The sequence below is a fragment of the Prunus dulcis genome, chromosome 1, assembly GCF_902201215.1.
Source record: "Prunus dulcis chromosome 1, ALMONDv2, whole genome shotgun sequence".
Classification (NCBI taxonomy): Eukaryota; Viridiplantae; Streptophyta; class Magnoliopsida; order Rosales; family Rosaceae; genus Prunus; species Prunus dulcis.
In genome coordinates, this window is record NC_047650.1 from 43,650,215 (window position 1) to 43,668,100 (window position 17,886).

The 17,886-nt window shown below is 35.7% G+C and overlaps 2 protein-coding genes across 4 annotated transcripts; one reads left to right on the top strand and one right to left on the bottom strand.

Annotated features, from left to right (window-relative positions):
• Positions 1-42: 42 nt before the first annotated feature.
• On the bottom strand, positions 43-6,561 carry LOC117614677 (CLP protease regulatory subunit CLPX2, mitochondrial). 3 transcript variants are annotated; one of them, XM_034343563.1, is made up of 15 exons: positions 5,882-6,561; positions 5,727-5,788; positions 5,463-5,566; positions 5,270-5,349; positions 4,523-4,573; positions 4,333-4,407; positions 4,181-4,252; positions 3,381-3,437; positions 2,704-2,774; positions 2,507-2,606; positions 2,220-2,324; positions 1,799-1,861; positions 1,554-1,676; positions 979-1,137; positions 43-359 (listed from the first exon to the last, which is right to left on the bottom strand). In XM_034343563.1, the coding sequence occupies exons 1-15, from the start codon at positions 6,434-6,436 to the stop codon at positions 258-260; spliced, it is 1,779 nt and encodes a 592-aa protein (XP_034199454.1). In that variant the 5' UTR covers positions 6,437-6,561; the 3' UTR covers positions 43-257. The 3 variants fall into 3 exon arrangements, with proteins under 3 accessions (XP_034199454.1, XP_034199456.1, XP_034199455.1); XM_034343565.1 differs by having other exon boundaries at positions 5,463-5,555; positions 5,882-6,027; XM_034343564.1 differs by lacking the exon at positions 3,381-3,437.
• A 1,423-nt stretch (positions 6,562-7,984) lies between these two features.
• On the top strand, positions 7,985-16,553 carry LOC117634074 (protein root UVB sensitive 6). Its single transcript, XM_034367987.1, has 13 exons — positions 7,985-8,671; positions 9,010-9,108; positions 9,255-9,368; positions 10,691-10,762; positions 10,861-10,971; positions 11,048-11,167; positions 13,786-13,887; positions 13,973-14,045; positions 14,184-14,267; positions 14,420-14,484; positions 14,666-14,767; positions 14,865-15,047; positions 15,957-16,553. The coding sequence occupies exons 1-13, from the start codon at positions 8,303-8,305 to the stop codon at positions 16,011-16,013; spliced, it is 1,551 nt and encodes a 516-aa protein (XP_034223878.1). The 5' UTR covers positions 7,985-8,302; the 3' UTR covers positions 16,014-16,553.
• The last annotated feature ends 1,333 nt before the right edge of the window (positions 16,554-17,886 follow it).

The window sequence follows — 17,886 nt, forward strand, 5'->3', positions numbered from 1 at the left end:
ATTTGACCATTGCAAAAGCTTTTCCCCACTTTGTGCCAGCAGTGAACTTAAATAACAATACTTTAAGTATCAGTCCCTAAAAATATGTTCTAGCCTATCATTACTATCAAATATGTACACCACACAACCAAGATATCACAAACTCATGGCTTCTGGACTTTTTTTGTTTTTCAGCAAAGGATAATTTCTCCTCATCTATATACAAGGGAGCCCGAAACAAAACTAGATTGAAGCTGCCATAGGGATAATGTCTCAACTTAACCGCTAGCACAGCTACAAGCCCCAACCACCATGGCTCTTGATTGAAGCTTTAAGACATGTTGCAAACACTCACCTCCCCCATCCACCCCACCCTTTCCCTGCAAGTAACACAAAAATTATCAGTAAGCAGTTGTCAGAATACTAATATAGATTCATTATCAAGAAACAGAATTACGGGTTCTGCAACTAATATGCACAACAAACAAACTCATTATCACTACAAATAATAAGGGTCAAACTATTAGCACTTCTAATTTAGCTCCTCCAAAATGTTTATCGTATAACCCTTCACTCATACCTCCTGCAGAAAGTTAAAATTTGGAGTGCCAATGGCACAGTGCAATATAATACTATTGTCACCCCCAAAATGCTCACATCACATAAACGTTTCCCCAACTTGTTAGAAACATTTATCAATAATAAAAACAAACAAATCATTTTACTCATATTGTTAAAGTGTCTTCACACTAAAATTTAATTCTCTTTCTTCCCCCCCCCCCCCCCAAACCAGCTTTGGATGACCATGGCAGTGCTCCATCATGGGGTCAGTCATGGAGAACATGCGTATTTTATATATATATTATTATTATTATTATTAACATTATCTCACGCATGTCTTAATGTTTATCAAACATCAAATTAAAAATGAAGCAAAAGGAAAAGAACAAAAGAAAATAAGAAGGTTTATTGAGCACAGGGGGCTTCAGAAAACCATACCATGTGCTCTCCTGACTTCGTTTCATGAAGAAATTGCTCCAATGCACCATCCCCACTAAGAATTTTTGCTCCAAGTCCTGAAGCGTCCACTGACCCAACAGCTTCTTCATCAACCAAAACTGCACATACCCTATTGGTTTCTGGCTTGATGTTTGGAACCTGTGCACAATCACAATGATCTAGTCTCATAGACCCAAATACAGAAATACCCAGGGTAAATACCAAAATTATATACACTTTCAGTTTTCTTTTTCTTTTTTCTTCTGCAAGTAAAAATCATCAAGTTCATGGAATGGCCAGACATTAAGCAAGTTATCGCCTTGCGTAGCACAGAAGAGGGACACTACCATCGTTTCATAACCAAAACTTGGAGCAGCAACTAGAATTACTAATTTCACTAATATGCAAGGAATACAGAAATCAGCTGCTTCCTTCTATGGTCAAAGTATACAACGTCCCTACCCAGTATGCCCCAGTGAAAATGAAAACATCCTGAGACATCCAACATATAGAGGAGTACATTTAATTGTATCAGCAACATAAGGACTAGGACAGATGAGACAGTCCGCATATACCTCAAACATTGCGTCCGTAAGAATGTTTTCCAATATGGCTCTCAAACCTCGAGCACCAGTGTTCTTTGCCATTGCCTTTTTCGCAATCAATCTCAACGCATTATCAGTAAAATGTAATTTGACCTGCAATGCCATGAAAAATAAGAAATTACATCATAAATACATATCCTGCAAAAAATGCAATTATGAAAGGTATGGAAAGAGAGACAGTATTGACTACAAAATGCAACGGATGAAAATCTTACATTGTTCATGTTAAACATCTTCTTGTACTGTTTACCAAGAGCATTTTTAGGTTCTGTGAGGACCTAATTTACAAGATAAAACATAGGGATCTTTCAATATCTTATCAATAAGGGAAAAGAAAAAAAAAAACCACAAAAGAGTCTAGCCAACCAGGAAATTTGATTCTAATATCAAGAATACGAAAGGAATAAGCATAACAGGGAAAAAACTTCCAATATAACTTGTAAAAAAAAAAAAAAAAAATCAAGCTTTTGCTTATGCTTAAGAAGTGAATAAGCATCATGTGCAGTACTATATCACATAATGCACAATATCCTAGAGATTGAGCATACCTAAAATGTTATACAGTCCCACCAAATAACAACCATAAAAACAAGAAGAAAAGATTCGGGATACAACCATGGAAGAGATAGAGCACACCTGAACAAGTTGGTCCTCATTTAAAGATGACAAACTAACTAAAATCGGAAAGCGTCCAACAAATTCAGGTATCAGGCCATACACAATAAGATCACCAGTCTCCACCTACAAGTCCATTATAAAATTTAAGTTTAAGGACTCATTATTCAAAAGAATTAGGGTTTTTGTGTCATAGAAAAGGAAGAAGAAGTTAAGGAAGTCTCAAGTCAAAAAATTGATAAAAGGAAAAGACAAGAGCAATGACGGAATATACAATATCTTTGACTACATTGAGTTTTTATTCTCACAGATTCCAACAATGCTGATGCCGAGATGGCATCAGTCAATTCACTAGTCCTCATGTTTGCACGAACTGGTGCTCCGAAGCCAATCGAAGAATCTTGGAGCCTGGAAAAAGAAGATGCCTAAACCTTTCAAACTACCTTCAAAGCAGAAACATTCATGCAAATAATTTCTATTATAAATCCCTGGGAGAGTGCATTACCTTTCTGAAATGGCTTTCTCCAAACCAACAAATGCCCCACCACATATGAAAAGGATATTTCTTGTATCCATCTGCAAAGAATCACAACAAAGTAATTAGATGCACCAGAAACTAATGTTGACATTTTTCAAACAAAGTACTTCTAAAAGTCAGACTTCGAGCACAAATTGTATTATCAAAACTGAACAACACCTGCTGAAATGTAATTAGCTATTCCACATTCACAGTCCATTTTTTTTAAACTAGAAATATTAGAAGCACTGCAGTTCTCTCAAAAGCCTTGGAAACCTCGGCCAAAGACACACCTCAAGCAAAAAATGTTGGAGGAGAGAAAAGTTGGACACCAGTCAAATGAAATCATTTTCCACTTTCTCGCATACTTAGTATATCTAGTGAACTAAATATAATATGACTAGCGCGCCAGCTTGTTCATGTGATTTTAATTTCATAATAGGACCATGAATAAAAGTTTTGTAGTTTCACAGCTTATGAACCCACCCCATACAAGCAATATTTGTGCTTTGCACTGCTGGAAAAGCCTGACATGAGGCCTAATGCCTCAGGAAATATTACGAACCTGAGGGCATCTTTTGCTTACAAATCTAATAGCATCAAAGAAAAGCATACAAAATGACGAGGAGGAAGAAATGAACAGGGTAGTTTTAAGCCTAAAATACCTGAATACTATCACCACGAGGATGCTTCCGAGCTCCTTTATCAGGAATGTTAACTACCTGATGGGTCAAAGTAAAGGAAATTTACTCTTATATAACTAAATGAGAATTTGAGGAACATTTGAAAGCATCACAATTGATGCCTCTTGATCATTTTGAAGATGTCAATCACTACCGACGGGTCACATATGTCGTTGAAGGCAGTATATTAATTTCCATATAACTTTTACTTAAACCATATAGTATGCAAAACATGTTCCAATGCTAGGACATCAAATCAATAGATGTGGTTTCATTATAGTTAAAGCCATCCGCATTAAATTATTTTGGATAAAGGTCTATTACACGACAGATGCCCAAGTTCATTGCAGGAAAAGGTTGGCAGTAGGATTACATGGAAACTGAAAAACAAATACACAAGTTAAATTCTTATTTTTCACAAGAAGGTATTATTAAAAAAATTAGCAAATATCATAGAATATAAAGTGGGATGCTTCAAATTACAGAAAAGAAAAAAGGATATCACAAGTATTAGTTTATATACTACTAGTACAATATTTTACCATTTAAGAAGCTAGAAATTCACCAGGAAAAGATGAAAGATTTATCCTAAAGAAATTGACAGCCCAAAACGATTAGAAATAAATGTCTTCAATCTGAACAGGATAACTTGCATTAAACTAGGAATCCTTCTTGTTAGAGTTCTTCACAATGATATATAAAAATTAGCAGAATAGGATCATATTGACAGACTAACTTAAAGTTCTTTTACTTGTGTCCTATGAAAAAGTTGGTTTACTTACAGTTCCTTCCAACATTTTCAGCAATGCCTGTTGAACACCCTCCCCAGATACATCTCTGCTTAAGCTCTCGGCCTGAAAAAATAGCTTCTTTGTTATTAATATAAAGGAGCGACACAATAAGTTGTTTTCCGAAACGTATATCTATGTCACACCTTCTTCGTTATCTTATCAACTTCATCAATGTAGACAATCCCTTTCTGAGCTGCTTCCACATCAAAGTCAGCTTCCTAAACACAATGCAACAATCAGAATGGAATTATGTAAGATGTGCTTAATGTCACATAAAAACACACAAAGTTGCAATGCTTGTACAAGAAACACATGATATAACATGAACCATACCATAAGCAGTCTATACAATATTGATTCCACATCTTCTCCGACATAACCTGCCTGCATAGTCAGAGAGAGAGAAAGAGTAGTGGAACTATCAGTGAATCCTTCCAAGCAACAGAAACCATCTCTCATTAACCAAATTGATCGACATTATCACATCTACATCAGTATATGGAAAATTCAGGACATCAAATTCATGACAAACAGAACAGCAGAGATTTTGCTGTTTCTTGCATGAAACCATTGTTATGTAAAGACTCCCTACAATTCAATTTTTTTTCTACTGTCTTAATACTAACACCATCTCTGTCTTCTTTCCTTATTTTCTTTTCCCTCCTTGTTAACTTGAATGTCTTTCTAGATGTTACAATTGAAAAAAAAAAAAAAATTAGAAAGGAAACCTCAAATCATATAATATCAATGATCAATCCCACAAGAGGATACTTCTACCAACTTTTCTCGGAATGACAATGAAAATGATATTTCCAATATGCACAAGAACATTTTCACACATAAGCATACATAAAAAACCATAAAGGGTGAAAAATTATCCTCTTGCATGGTTCATGTGCAACAAATTAAGATTCAAATGAAGTAATCTGATCTTACACAGTCAATTGCCGACAATACAAGATTCCCAAAAGCATTACAAGAATGTTTTCCACACAATGACATTTGAAACAAAAGCTGTAGGGATCATAGCCATGACAACAAGAACATCATGCGTGGAACAAGACTGAGCAATGCACTTGCCTGTGTTAATGTTGTACCATCAGCGATGGCAAACGGCACATTCACAACACGAGCTAGTGTTTTTGCAAGTAACGTCTTCCCTATCTTGGTCAATGCAAAAAATCATAAGAGTACAACAATATTTTTAAGCTGCAGGAGGTTCCAACGAAAAAAAAGGCCACAAAGCACGCATAAATAAGAATGTTAATCCTACCTGAACCAGTGGGACCCATCAATAATACATTGCTCTTCTCCAGTTCCACAGAATCACTATCAAGTACACCTTGAAGTTTAGAATCAGCTGATTCTGCACCAGACCTGATATTCAGTTCGCAATCCAACAGTCAATTAATAAAAGGCATAAAAGACACATCGATTTAAACAATAAAAGTATCTAAAACCGTATCTTCATTTGTTGTAAACATCTCAAACACAGAAACTTTCTCGGCAAGGAAGGACCAACACTTTTTGGACTAACCTAGTCTGCAGGGAAGCGTGATGTATCCTTTTGTAGTGGTTGTAAACTGCAACGGAAAGCACCTGGACACGCACATATGAAATCATTCATTTAATTTTGCACAACATTTGATTTGCTCAAACAATGAAATCCAATAAAATTCAAAAACCCAAAACCTTTTTGGCTCTTTCCTGGCCGACAACAAAGTCATCAAGCGCCTTATAAATTTCCTTCGGGGTGGGCAAGTCCGTGGCTGCCGGAGACGAATCAACAGCGCAGGAGGGCTCTGGTTTTGCATGAAAGGAATTGGCGCGGGTGTCATCCTTAGGCTTAAGCCTACCAATCTCGATGAAAGTGCCATGCAGAGGGACGAGTTTCAAGGGCCTGAAATAGAAGGCGGTCTTGCAATTGGGGCAAAGATTGAGGGCCTGGTAAAGCCCCGTCTCTCGGCCGGTAATGGAGAGTGGTCGGGTGGAGAAGAGCACCGCCATTTGTTTGGAGCATCGGGGACAATTGACGTCAGCCCTAATGTGGTCGTACTCTCCTCCACTCCCTCGTCCTCCTCCAATTGGGCCCTCCCACTTGTGGCGCTGCTGGTGGTGGTTTGGGAGGACTGAGGAGTGAGTGTGCGTGGGGTTTGTGGCAGAGACTGATGCGGTGGCGGTGATTATTCGGATGAGGGAGGATCTGCTGCCGCTGCTGCTAAATCTATATCGAAGAGATTGAAACATGTCTCGGTTTTGGTGTTTTCGGTGTAGCAGATATTGGGTTATTTGATTACAATTTGGAATGTAAAAGCAGAGTCATTGGAGAGTGAGGTGAAATGCAGCCCCTTCCCTCCAACAGTAGCCAACTGGAGTTTTAATCCTTCTCCTTTTTTTCTTGGAATAATTAGCCAATCTTGCATGCGATAAATTTGAAGGGTAAATTGGTTAAAAGGTAGAGAATGGTGAAACATACAAAATACCTAAAAATGCTATTAGTTAATTCAAGTATTAAGAATTAAAATTATTCATTAAATGAGAATAATATGGTAAATTTACACATTTTTATATTAAAAAATTAAAATTAAAAGAAAAATTAGATAATAAATTTTATTTTTATAGAACACAACTACCCATTATCTTTTTCAATTTTAAAATAAATTAAAATTAAAATTTTTTTTTTAAAAAAGCATTTCGCATGCGCGGAAGCGCGTGCGGAGATGCTAATATATATATATAAAGCAAAAGACAAAGAATGGTGAAACATTCAAAATACTATAAAATGCCCTTGTTAATTCAAACATTAAGAAGATACTAGCCTCTTGGCACAATTGGTTTTCTTTTTTCCTTTTTATTTTATTTTTAAAATAAATAAAAAAAAACATGGGTAGTTATGTTCCATAAAAGTAGGACATATTATATGATTTTGTTTTTAATTTTAATTTTTTTAATATTAAAAAATATGAATTTACCATATTATCCTCATTTCATTAATAATTTCAATTCTCAATGTTTCAATTAATCAAGGGTATTTTCTGGTATTTTGAATGTTTAAAGCAAAAAGCAAAGAATGGTGAAACATTCAAAATACCAGAAAATACCATTAGTTAATGCAAACATTAAGAATTGAAATTATTAATTAAATGAGGATAATATAGTAAATTCACACTTTTCATATTAAAAAAATTAAAATAAGATAATGGTTCTTATTTTTATGGAATACAACTACCAATTATTTTTTTAATTCTAAAATAAATTTAAATTAAAAAAAAAAGCCATTCACAAGTACGAAAACGCATGCGGAGAGACTAGTATAGATAAAGCAAAAAGCAGAGAACGGTGAAACATTCAAAATATTAAAAAATGAAATTATTAATTAAATGAGAATAATATGATAAATTTAAATTTTCATATTAAAAAATTAAAAATAAAAATAAAATCAGATAATATGTCTACTTTTATGGAACACAACTATCTATTTTTTTTGTTTTTTACTTTTAAAATAAATTTAAATTTTTTTTAAAAATCTCTCGCAAGCGATGAAAAGCTAGTATATATATACAGTCCTGTTGATTCAAATTAACCAATAATTAACTCAACATTTAAATTTTTAATGCAATTGTTTTCAATAAAATAAATTTTAAAAATGAAATATTTTCATTTCTTGTCTTATTTTTTGGGTTGAAATTCTCATGTCTTCTCTTCACTTGTCATCAGTTGCTCCGTTGAGGTGCAATAAATGATGACATGTCAAATTGTCGAAAGTGGATGAGAGATTTTTTAAGTGAAGCGTTGTTCGGCCACCTACAGGCTACAGCCCTCTCTTTCTTCCCCCGTGTGCCATTCATTTTTTTTCATTTTCATCGTCGCTTTTCTTCATTTATTGTTGTTAGCTTGGAAATTTCACAATCCAAGAGAAAATGCCAGCAATGCCTTCGTTATTTCCAAAGCTTCTACACTCCCTATGATAAATCACAAAGGAAAAACAGAGCATAAAACCTGAAAGAAAACCCAACCGATTCATTTTCCATACCAATTCATCTCCTCCTTGCCTGCCTGCCTTGCCCTTCATCAAAAAAACAAGACATTTGCATTTCATTTTCTTCCTGCGAAATGCCGCCTCCTCCTTCACCTCTGAAACTCAAGCAGTCATCATCTTCCACTCAAACCCTCACCACCACCGCTACTAGCGCACAGGATGCGCGCCTTCTCGTGCGTGAAACGCTGCGTATCAGTGCCAGCCTCGCCTCCTCCGAGCCTAATCTGCCGCCTTTAGACACCCAAACTCGCACCCCCCGTAACCAGCTTGGTTTGCTCCACCACGATCAAGACTTCGTAAGCTCCAGCTTCAGATTGATTTGCTGCGAGGAGATCGACGGCCGCCGATGGAACTACGTGGCCGAGCCCGATTCCTCCCCTGGTACCTTCAAGAAGGGCTCCCTTCGTGCCCTTGGCTTGCACAGCCCCCAACCTCCTCTCGACGTCAGTACTTCTAACTATTACTCTCTCTCTTTTTCTTTTTTTCTTTAATTTGGCTGCTTTCTGCTGCATTTTTCTTTTCAATTCTTCTATTTTTCCATGCTGAATTTCATATAATCTGTCAACTCAATTTTTGAAATTTGAGAATTGAGACTGAACAAGTGGTACTGTTTGCTAAGTTGCTCAATAAGCATTGGCATTTTGCCATTCATACATCAGAGCCATTGCTGGCGCTCACTGACGTTGAAATACATGAAGAGTTTGAGAAATTTGATCACTTTTTCGCTTGAGTGATGATTAGTGACTCTTCTGAGAGGTTCGGGTGTTGAATTTTTATGCAGGGGTTGATGTCATTTGTAAGGTCATATGTTGTGCCGGAAGGATTCCCTGATAGTGTAATCCCTTCCTATGTCCCCTACATGACGTGGAGAGCTCTCAAGGTATACGCTTAATGCCTGTGGCCTGTGCTCTATTTATTATGCATACGGACCGCAAATGCTGCTCAAACTTGTGTGAAACTATTTCCATGATTTGATCTCTTTGGTGTAACTGAATGCCATATTGACAATAACCATGTTTGTTGTAGCACTTCTTTGGTGGCGCAATGGGTGTTTTCACAACACAAACCCTTTTGAATTCTGTTGGAGTCTCTAGAAACACAGCTGCTCCTGGTGCTGTTGCTATCAATTGGATTCTCAAGGTAGCGATACTACTTGTCACTGTTGATTTGACATTTGTTGATCACAAATTTTGTCTTTACCCGTATTGGATTCTCAAGGAAAATTGCAATCCTTTGGTATTTATTTGTTTTGGTTGCAAAAGGGTGATTTTGAGAATATGCCTTTCTTTCTGCTCTCTTAATTGTATGACATGTAAACTTGGCTATGACTAGTAAGTTTTGGGTTACACAAAGCATACCTTTCCCAGATCAGAACAGACCAGGGAGGAGCTTAATTATATTAAAGCCTTTTTAGGAGATCCTCATATTTTCTATTTGGAGTTGGTACTTGCTAGGGCTTTGCCTGTCCCAATTATTTCCTGTTGCCATCCCTTGAAGGCCTTTCTAATTCTGTTGGTAAGTGATTTAGATATTCAATTGAACCCACCACACTAAATGAGCATGAGAAACTCCTTATCCTTACTCTTGCGACTGCCGAAATCTTGATGGAGGAACCTTAGGTTTTATTTTATTTTTAGTTATGATGGAGGTGCTGTAATTTCAGAAGCAAAGAACCACTACATGAAAAATTTCAGGCTGATCAGGAATAATTATGATGTACAAAATTATCAAGGTTTTTGTTTTCATATAGATCATGTAAATGTTTTCCCCTGAATCATCTTTCCCAGTCGGCATATTATTTGCATAAAAGAGTAGATGGTCGGCATGTGTTAGTTTAAATATACCAGACTATTTGCAATCATACTGGGAGGGTTTGCCCATGTTGATTCCACTAACCATTTGTCAGAGCAGTGGAAGACTAATTTGAAATAAATATGATGTTCCATTGGAATTATATTTAATGAAAAATTTTATTTAGTTAACCCTTGTATTTTTTTTAAATTTTTTTTTTTGGGTAGTAAAATTATACTTTTACTTTCAAATATTGGATTGTTACCGATGACTCTTATGGGGCTTAGGTCTTCAACTAAAGATTGGCCACTGCCCTGGGGTCATGATTAGAATCCTCTTGGATCAATGTTATACGTGTTTAGACTGTGTTTCATTTTGGTTGTGCCTGTTGCCATTGTTGAAATAACTTTAAAATATAAATATTGTTGTGCCAAATATTTTTATTAACAAAATTTTATTTTTATTAACAAAATTTTATTTTTATTTTACTTGTTTTTCCTTTTTGTGGAGTTCTTTTCTTTGAATTGTAATTTCGAGTTTAGTTAGTGGTACCAAACTTGGAAGTGTTTAGGTAGGAGTTTACTTTAGTGCTTTGCACAGAAGTTCTTTCTTCGAATGTTATGGTGTAATAGACTTATTTGATGAATCTAAATTTTTAAATTTATGTCTAGGATGGTGCTGGTCGTGTTGGAAAAATGCTTTTTGCCCGACAAGGAAAGAAATTTGATTATGATCTAAAACAGGTAAGAAAAATACTTACAATTGCGATGAACTTTAGAGTACTGGACATTTCCCAACTTACAGTATTCACTCAACTTTCTTTAATGCCGAGGTGCTATAGTTGCGGTTTGCGGGTGATCTTCTTATGGAGTTGGGTGCTGGAGTAGAGTTGGCAACTGCTGCTGTGCCGCACCTTTTTCTTCCTTTGGCTTGTGCAGCTAATGTGGCCAAGGTTTGAGCCTTTTTCTAATAACATAATGTATGACTTGTCAGTTTTACAATCTCTGATTCTTGTTTGTTTCTCATAGAATGTTGCTGCTGTAACATCAACATCAACTCGAACACCAATTTACAAAGCGTTTGCGAAAGGAGAAAACATTGGGGATGTCACAGCTAAAGGAGAATGTGTTGGCAATATTGCAGACTTGGTATGCTTGTCGAACTTCTTTCTTAAGATGATTATACATTACAGGAATGTCAACGTGGTACCACTGAACCATATGAGGACATTGGTCTAGTAGTTGATATGGTATACGTGTTGGTGTTAAATATAAAACATTCTAAAGGGCGTGATTGGTATTGTCTGCTTTCCTAGAACCATTCATGAATTAGTACATAGAAGCCATTCTAGAACCCTTTTGTTCTTTCCGTAGGGATTATGTGGCCATGAAGTGAAATTGTTTCAGCCCATCCGATTTAATCAATCTAACTGTAATTGTGTGTGAAGTACACCTAGAATTATATTTATTTTGGTCCAGTTGTTCCTGCATTTGACATCAATTTGTTGGCTTTTGAGACTATTTATCTCTGGTATGTCTTTTTGTGTACGATCATTCCTATTGATATAAGGTTGGCCAAGATAAAACTTGATTGTTATAACGTAATGCTAAAGTGTGTAGAACTTGGGATAATATGTACATGTATGTGTTGTCTCCTGTAAAGGCTTTTGAAATACGCCAGTTGGACCTTTGTACGTGGTGGATCCAACATATGCAGAGCACAATGAATAAATCTGTTTTAAGTTTATATGATTACTTTTACTATATATGTCATTGATGCTACGAAATTATAAGCACCATTACCTCCATTATCACTAAATTTATTTTGCTAAAATTACAATGACATTACCACATTATCAACTCTTATCAACAATTTCCATCACTACTATATGCTTTCTACATTTAAGTACAATCTTTTATTCTTGTCTAGGATACCAAAGAAATAAAATTATATCCTACTTTGAAGTAAATTCTAAACTAAATAAATCCTCTAGATAATAAAAGGGACTAACAAGCCAGAGCCTGAGTCAAACTCCTAGGTCTTGTCTTATTTTGACCTGAATTGAGGCAAGAGAGGTCTTATTTAACTTTTTTTCTTACCAGAAAATATAAGCTTTACATATCCAGAACATACCATATAGCGCTATGTATTTTAGCCATAAGAAAATTAATAATTTTTTTGAATTGTCTTCATGTGTAATAAACATTCCTATACATTAGGCATATCCATATCTGGCACATAGGCAATGTGGGTTGCAAAGTGTGTTTTTAAGTATCTATGCTTTGCAGAACAACATTTCTTGTGGTGTTCTATCTTAGGAGTAACGTTTCTGTTATACTGGGTGGGACTCCCAAATTGGGAAGTAGGTACTTCTGGTGTCCCTGGAAATACATCTGTCAGGTCATTTCTATTTCTCTGTCAAAATGTGGTCAGGGATGGGTTTGAAATTTGTTTTTGGGAAGATATTTTCTTTGGCTATTCATCTTCCCTTAAATTTATGTGTCTTCATTGAATTATAGTTTGGTTATTTCCTCTCTATCATCATTTTCACCTTATAGAACCTTGACTTGGGATCTAACCTGTACGAGGAATCTAAATGATAGGGAATTCATAGAGTTTTTGAACTTGTTGACTCCTATTAGTAGTATTGCCTTGACTCCATTCTGACGTGATAGAAGACCAGTGGTTTATTCATGAGTCTGCTGTTCATAATCCAATTTTTGGTCCTTCTGAGATATTTTGGTGTCCCGAGAGAAATTTCCTGCTTGGTTCATGGCTCATGTTAAAACCATTACTTGTGAATTGTGATATGCTTCAAATAAGGATGCCCTGTGCTTTCATTATCTCCTCATTTTTGTGTGCTATGCAAAGCAGTAGGTGAATCGATTGAGTGTATCTGTTCGCAGGGCTTCTTCTCTTCACAAATTCGGAATAGGTTTTTGCTTGCTTTTGGTCTGGGGTAGGTTATTTTAAGAAACTGTTATTCATTGTTGAGTGAGGTATTTTTGGGGGTCGGAGTGAAGAAGAAAGCTTTTACTATTTCACATTAGGCAGTGTTATAGTCTATTTAGATTGCAGCATACGAGTTTCTGATACAGAATGAGATGATCAGTTTTATTTTGGGAATAGTGCTAAACCAATGGAATTTGTCACAGGATTAGAGTAGGAGATCTTGAATTCATATCCTTGCAATTGCAACCTCCAAGTATAAATTGAATTCCACATGTTGAGCAGTAGTGGTGAAGCGAGACTCAAATGTGAGGAGAGTGTTAGAATATAAAATAATTGTTGTCCCACTGCTCATTAGCTTAAGCCTTTTGCAATAGTAGTAAACCAGTGAAATTTATCGAGGACAAAATTAGGTTTTTTGCCTCTTGTAGGTGTCTTTGGCTATCCTTTTAGGGGTGTAACCCCTTAGTGTGATTCATCTTGATTTGGCTTGAGCTTTGTGTTTAGTGTAGCTTTGTTTGTATTGTGTTTTTAGTTGGTTTTCCCTAAGTGGACGACTTGTCATCCCTTTTTTTGTACTTTTTTGGGTTTTGTAGGGAGTTAGTGCAAGTGCACTTAACCACAAGGGCCTTTTTTGTACTATTTTTTTTCCTTTATTAACAGTTCTTTTTTTTCTTTGCCTATTAAATTCTTGTTTCCTGTAGAAGAATAAGTTTTTAATTACTAAATTTCTATTACTACGTCTATTTCACTATGCACTTTTATGCATGAATGTAATCATTTGAGGTTGATGTCTCTGAATTATTGCCCCATGAAGCTGGGAACTGGACTGAGCATAATGATCTCAAAAAGAAATCCATCATTGATTACTACATTTGGCCTCCTTTCATGTGGATATGTTCTCAGCTCCTATCAAGAGGTTTGAATGTGTACACTAGTGTAGATTGATTTGGTTTTGCATGTTTCCATGTCACATTTGTTTAACAGAAGTTATTTGTTTTCAGGTTAAATCTGTAGTATTGCACACCTTGAACCGAGCAAGATTCAGTGTGGCAGTAGATACCTTTCTTAAAACAGGTTAGCATTAATGTTCTACCCTAGATACCATTTTCCCTTGATGCATCCTTTTCTGTCATCCAGGATATTCGTAACAGCTATGCCTTAGTGTATTTTTCAGATATATATTGTAATTATGCATTTTTTTTCCACTTCTAGGGCGAGTTCCATCACTGCAAGAGGGAAACTTCAATGAAAACGTTTTCAGATTTCCCTGGTTGAAAGAGGGGCCTGTTGTTCTTGGTATGCTTGCAAAGATCTTGTTTTCTTTGTCCTTTTAATTCTGAATTGTGATCATCTTGTTTCTGGGTTCAACTTTATTTTTTTTCCTTTTTCCTTTCTCTTATCTTTTGCTTTTATTTACTTTTTTTTTCATTTTCCATACTGGGTGGCAGGGCCAAGATTTAAAGATGCATTCCAAGAGCCAAATGTCTATCTTGCGATAGAGCCCTTCTTTGAGGTTGGCCCTCTTGGAGAGGGGTTGAATTTTGGAAATCAATCTCTCTCTCTCTCTCTCTCTCTCTCTCTCTCTCTATATATATATATATATATATATATATATAAATAATTTTGCATTGTTGTAATATTATCCTAATCAATCTATCTATCTCATTAGTATTGCTTTTATTGATTGATGACAGAAAGAGAGATATGTTGTCACTTATAATCCAAAAAAAGGTAAAGTATACGCATTGTTCAAAGATCAAGCGAAGTCAGATGACATTCTAAAAGCGGCATTTCATGTGAGATGTTCAGCTTATTTATATGGTCTATTTGGTGTCTTGAAAGGTGTTTTCTTCATACAGGGGATTTAAGATGTTATATCACTTTGCATTACAGGCACAGGTGCTTTTGCATTTCATGCATTTATCTTTTGACAGTCAGCATCTGTCTCAGAAGGAGAAGACAGGTGGATACTTAAACTTTGAGCCCACAGCTAAAGATCTGGAGGCATGTATTGTTGAGTCATATAGGATGGTCTCAACTTCATATGGGATTTTCAAGAGTAAAGCTGCAGAGCAGGTAATTGGTGTTCAAGATTGGTAATTTTAATCATTTGTGACATTCAGTTGGCCAGTTGGCAGGCTTATAGTACAAATGCTCACAGATTTACACCTTTGTCACGACTCATGAGAAAAATATATAAAAGTAAAGAAGATGATGTCTTGCCAAACAGTCTAAACAGGTTATATTGTGAGTCAATCCATCAGAACCATTGATAAGGTGGATACCTTTTTTACTTTATGGTCTAAGTTAATACTTTAACAACATAACATGTGTATTATTTGACAAGAGAATGTTACTGTCAACTTTAGCATCCTGAGATCTATTCAGTGATGCAGTGGATGTGGTTCAATTGTTTGTTTGCATAACTGGTTATTCACCTTGGAGTTTTATCCAAATGGACTGAAGGATTTTTTAGGTATAATTATTGCTTTTATTTTAAATGGTTTCTGGGCTCAGTATAAGCTTAATTGAAACAATTGTATTATACCAAGATTTAAGTGGTTTTTAGGTATGATTTATAATTCATATTTTGAGTTGTATCCAATTGCATTGCTGTTGTAGGTGTTGCATTAGATAAGGATATAAGGATATTGGTTTTCCGTTTGGAAACAGCCAGCTTAAGTTTTCTTCTTTGTTACAATTAACACCTTAAAAACCATTTGGTGTTTTTCCTCGAAAATATTACAGTGGACGCCCAGCCTAGGTAGAAAATTACAGAGGCAGCCTAAGTATTTGGACTGCATACACTTTTCCATTTTAGTTCTATGTGTGTAAGGATATATGTATGACATTTGTTATTGATGTTATATCGATGATTTTTTATATATGTATATATCTTTTTAAATCAGAAAGTCACTTGAAAAGATTATACTCCTTTTTTATTTTATTTTTATTTTAACATGGTTATAATCTATCTTCCTGTAGGGGTGGATGATGTCAGAAGCACATCTTAATCCTGGCCGAGCTCGTCTTATCAAGTGATTAATTTGGACAATATGCTGGTACTTAATTTCCCTGCAAAGGCTTTAACATATAAAGTATGGACAGCTTTAATACTTGTTACAAACATACAAACAGAAGATGCAAAAGAGGGGTTAAAAGGGCTTGTCACCACAATATCATATCACTGGGACCATGGGAACCATTTGTCTCATTACGCCTGTCGGATCTAGGTCGAGCTTTGCTCGGTGGAACAAAGACTTAAAATGAAGATGGCATGGTGCAGTTTATAAGCTGTAGAAATGAGTGGTAAGTAGATGATGGATTAATGCACACGGGACGACATTGTAGAGTTCTCTTCTCTCTGTAGAGTTTGCCCTGAGTTTTGCTTTCTTAGTAAAGTTTTTTTTTTTGTTCCCTTTGTTTCTTTTTTGTCACGTTTGGCCTTGTCAATATACGTATGGTGCAGGTGCAGAAGAAAGAAACCCATGAAATCCTTGTATAAATATAAATGAATGAATTTTTCGTTTGTCCATTACTGCAGAGTTGATAATAATAGCCACTTTTTTTCATTGAATGACAGTCACTGTTATTTTTCTGTCTGCGGTTGTAGAATGATGTGAAAACTGGACTTTTCTGTTCTTTCTCTTCTCTTCCTTCCCAGGAAACATGTCATCCACTTAATTCAATTGTGTTTTGTTTTGCCAAGTAAATTGTAATGAAGAAGCATTTTATTCCGTTAATCTAATTCTAATTCTAGTTCTAATATGAGGAAAGGAAGGAAGAGGAGGACATCCTCTTTGTTGATTTGAGTCACATCGCTGTCTGCCACTGCTTCTCTCTCTCTCTCTCTGACATGTTGCATGTGTGTGTGTTTGAGCAGCATCGTCTCGTCTTGTAAATAACAGCATTCTATTTTCATTTATGAGTTCCTTCCTCTTTCTTCGCTGCTAAATAAACTTTTCAAGATGCATTCTAAAGTTACTCTTACTCGCCAGGTAAAAAGCAAAGAAAGAAAAGATTCTGTGGCTTTTGTTTTTTACCTGCAAATTTGCAATACGTGTTAGTTTTTCTCTTGAATTCGTTCCATGTAGTTTTGAAGATGCATTTCCAGTGCGCGGCCAGCTATTAAATATGGCTCACAAGATCATGGAGCTCGTAAATGAAGAGAGAGAAATGTTATTCCGCATAGGATTGAAATACATTGTTGGACGTCAGTACTAATGTAATACATCCTTAACGTAGAAAACTTCAAGGACCATTTGGTTCAAGTTTTAGGAGCTTGGGATAGGTTTGAAATTGCATTCCCATGTAGGGGGAAGTTCATACCCTTGGCTGAACTTAGGATATTTTTCCTCCCACTGGGGGGAAACATTGAATGCAAGTTTTTGCGACTAATCTACCCTTGTTATAATTTGCATTCCAATGTTTGGTAAGCATTTAATATAAGTTTTTTTCAAGGGTATTGTTGGAAAACAAAACAATTTGTCATTCCTAATACATGCACAAACCAAACATAAAAATAGAAGAAAATGATCTTTCTTGATCCTTATTTCCCAACATTCCTAAACACGGAAATAAATATCTTTCATTCCCATATCGTAGAATTAAACATGGGAAGTTGAATCCCTAACCAAACCGGATGTTCCACAATAGTAGAAGGCATAAGTAGGACTAAGAGATGCATATGTGTAATGAAAGAAGGTCAGAGATGCATCATGCATGTGAAAAAGCAGAGAGCACTTAATATTAATTTGGCAGGTGGTCAGATGTGGTCAGATATGATCATCAGAGGTGTCTAAAACTTTAAAACTATGCGTAGAATTAATGATGCATGTGATGTGGAACAGAAGATGTATAAATATTCCGTATACAATTTACAATTTCACAAGCTGTTTATTTTTAAATTCATGTT

Bases quoted from the DNA above. Each gene is read 5' to 3' on its own strand.
- LOC117614677 (XM_034343563.1), bottom strand. From the start codon at position 6,436: ATGTTTCAATCTCTTCGATATAGATTTAGCAGCAGCGGCAGCAGATCC. The intron at 1,862-2,219 runs GTGTGCTCTATC...CTTGTAAATTAG, and splicing joins ATGAGGACCAACTTGTTCAG to GTCCTCACAGAACCTAAAAA. The intron at 360-978 runs GTATGGTTTTCT...TGTTACTTGCAG, and splicing joins CGAAGTCAGGAGAGCACATG to GGAAAGGGTGGGGTGGATGG.
- LOC117634074 (XM_034367987.1), top strand. From the start codon at position 8,303: ATGCCGCCTCCTCCTTCACCTCTGAAACTCAAGCAGTCATCATCTTCC. The intron at 13,888-13,972 runs GTTTGAATGTGT...ATTTGTTTTCAG, and splicing joins TTCTCAGCTCCTATCAAGAG to GTTAAATCTGTAGTATTGCA. The intron at 14,485-14,665 runs GTTGGCCCTCTT...GATTGATGACAG, and splicing joins CGATAGAGCCCTTCTTTGAG to AAAGAGAGATATGTTGTCAC.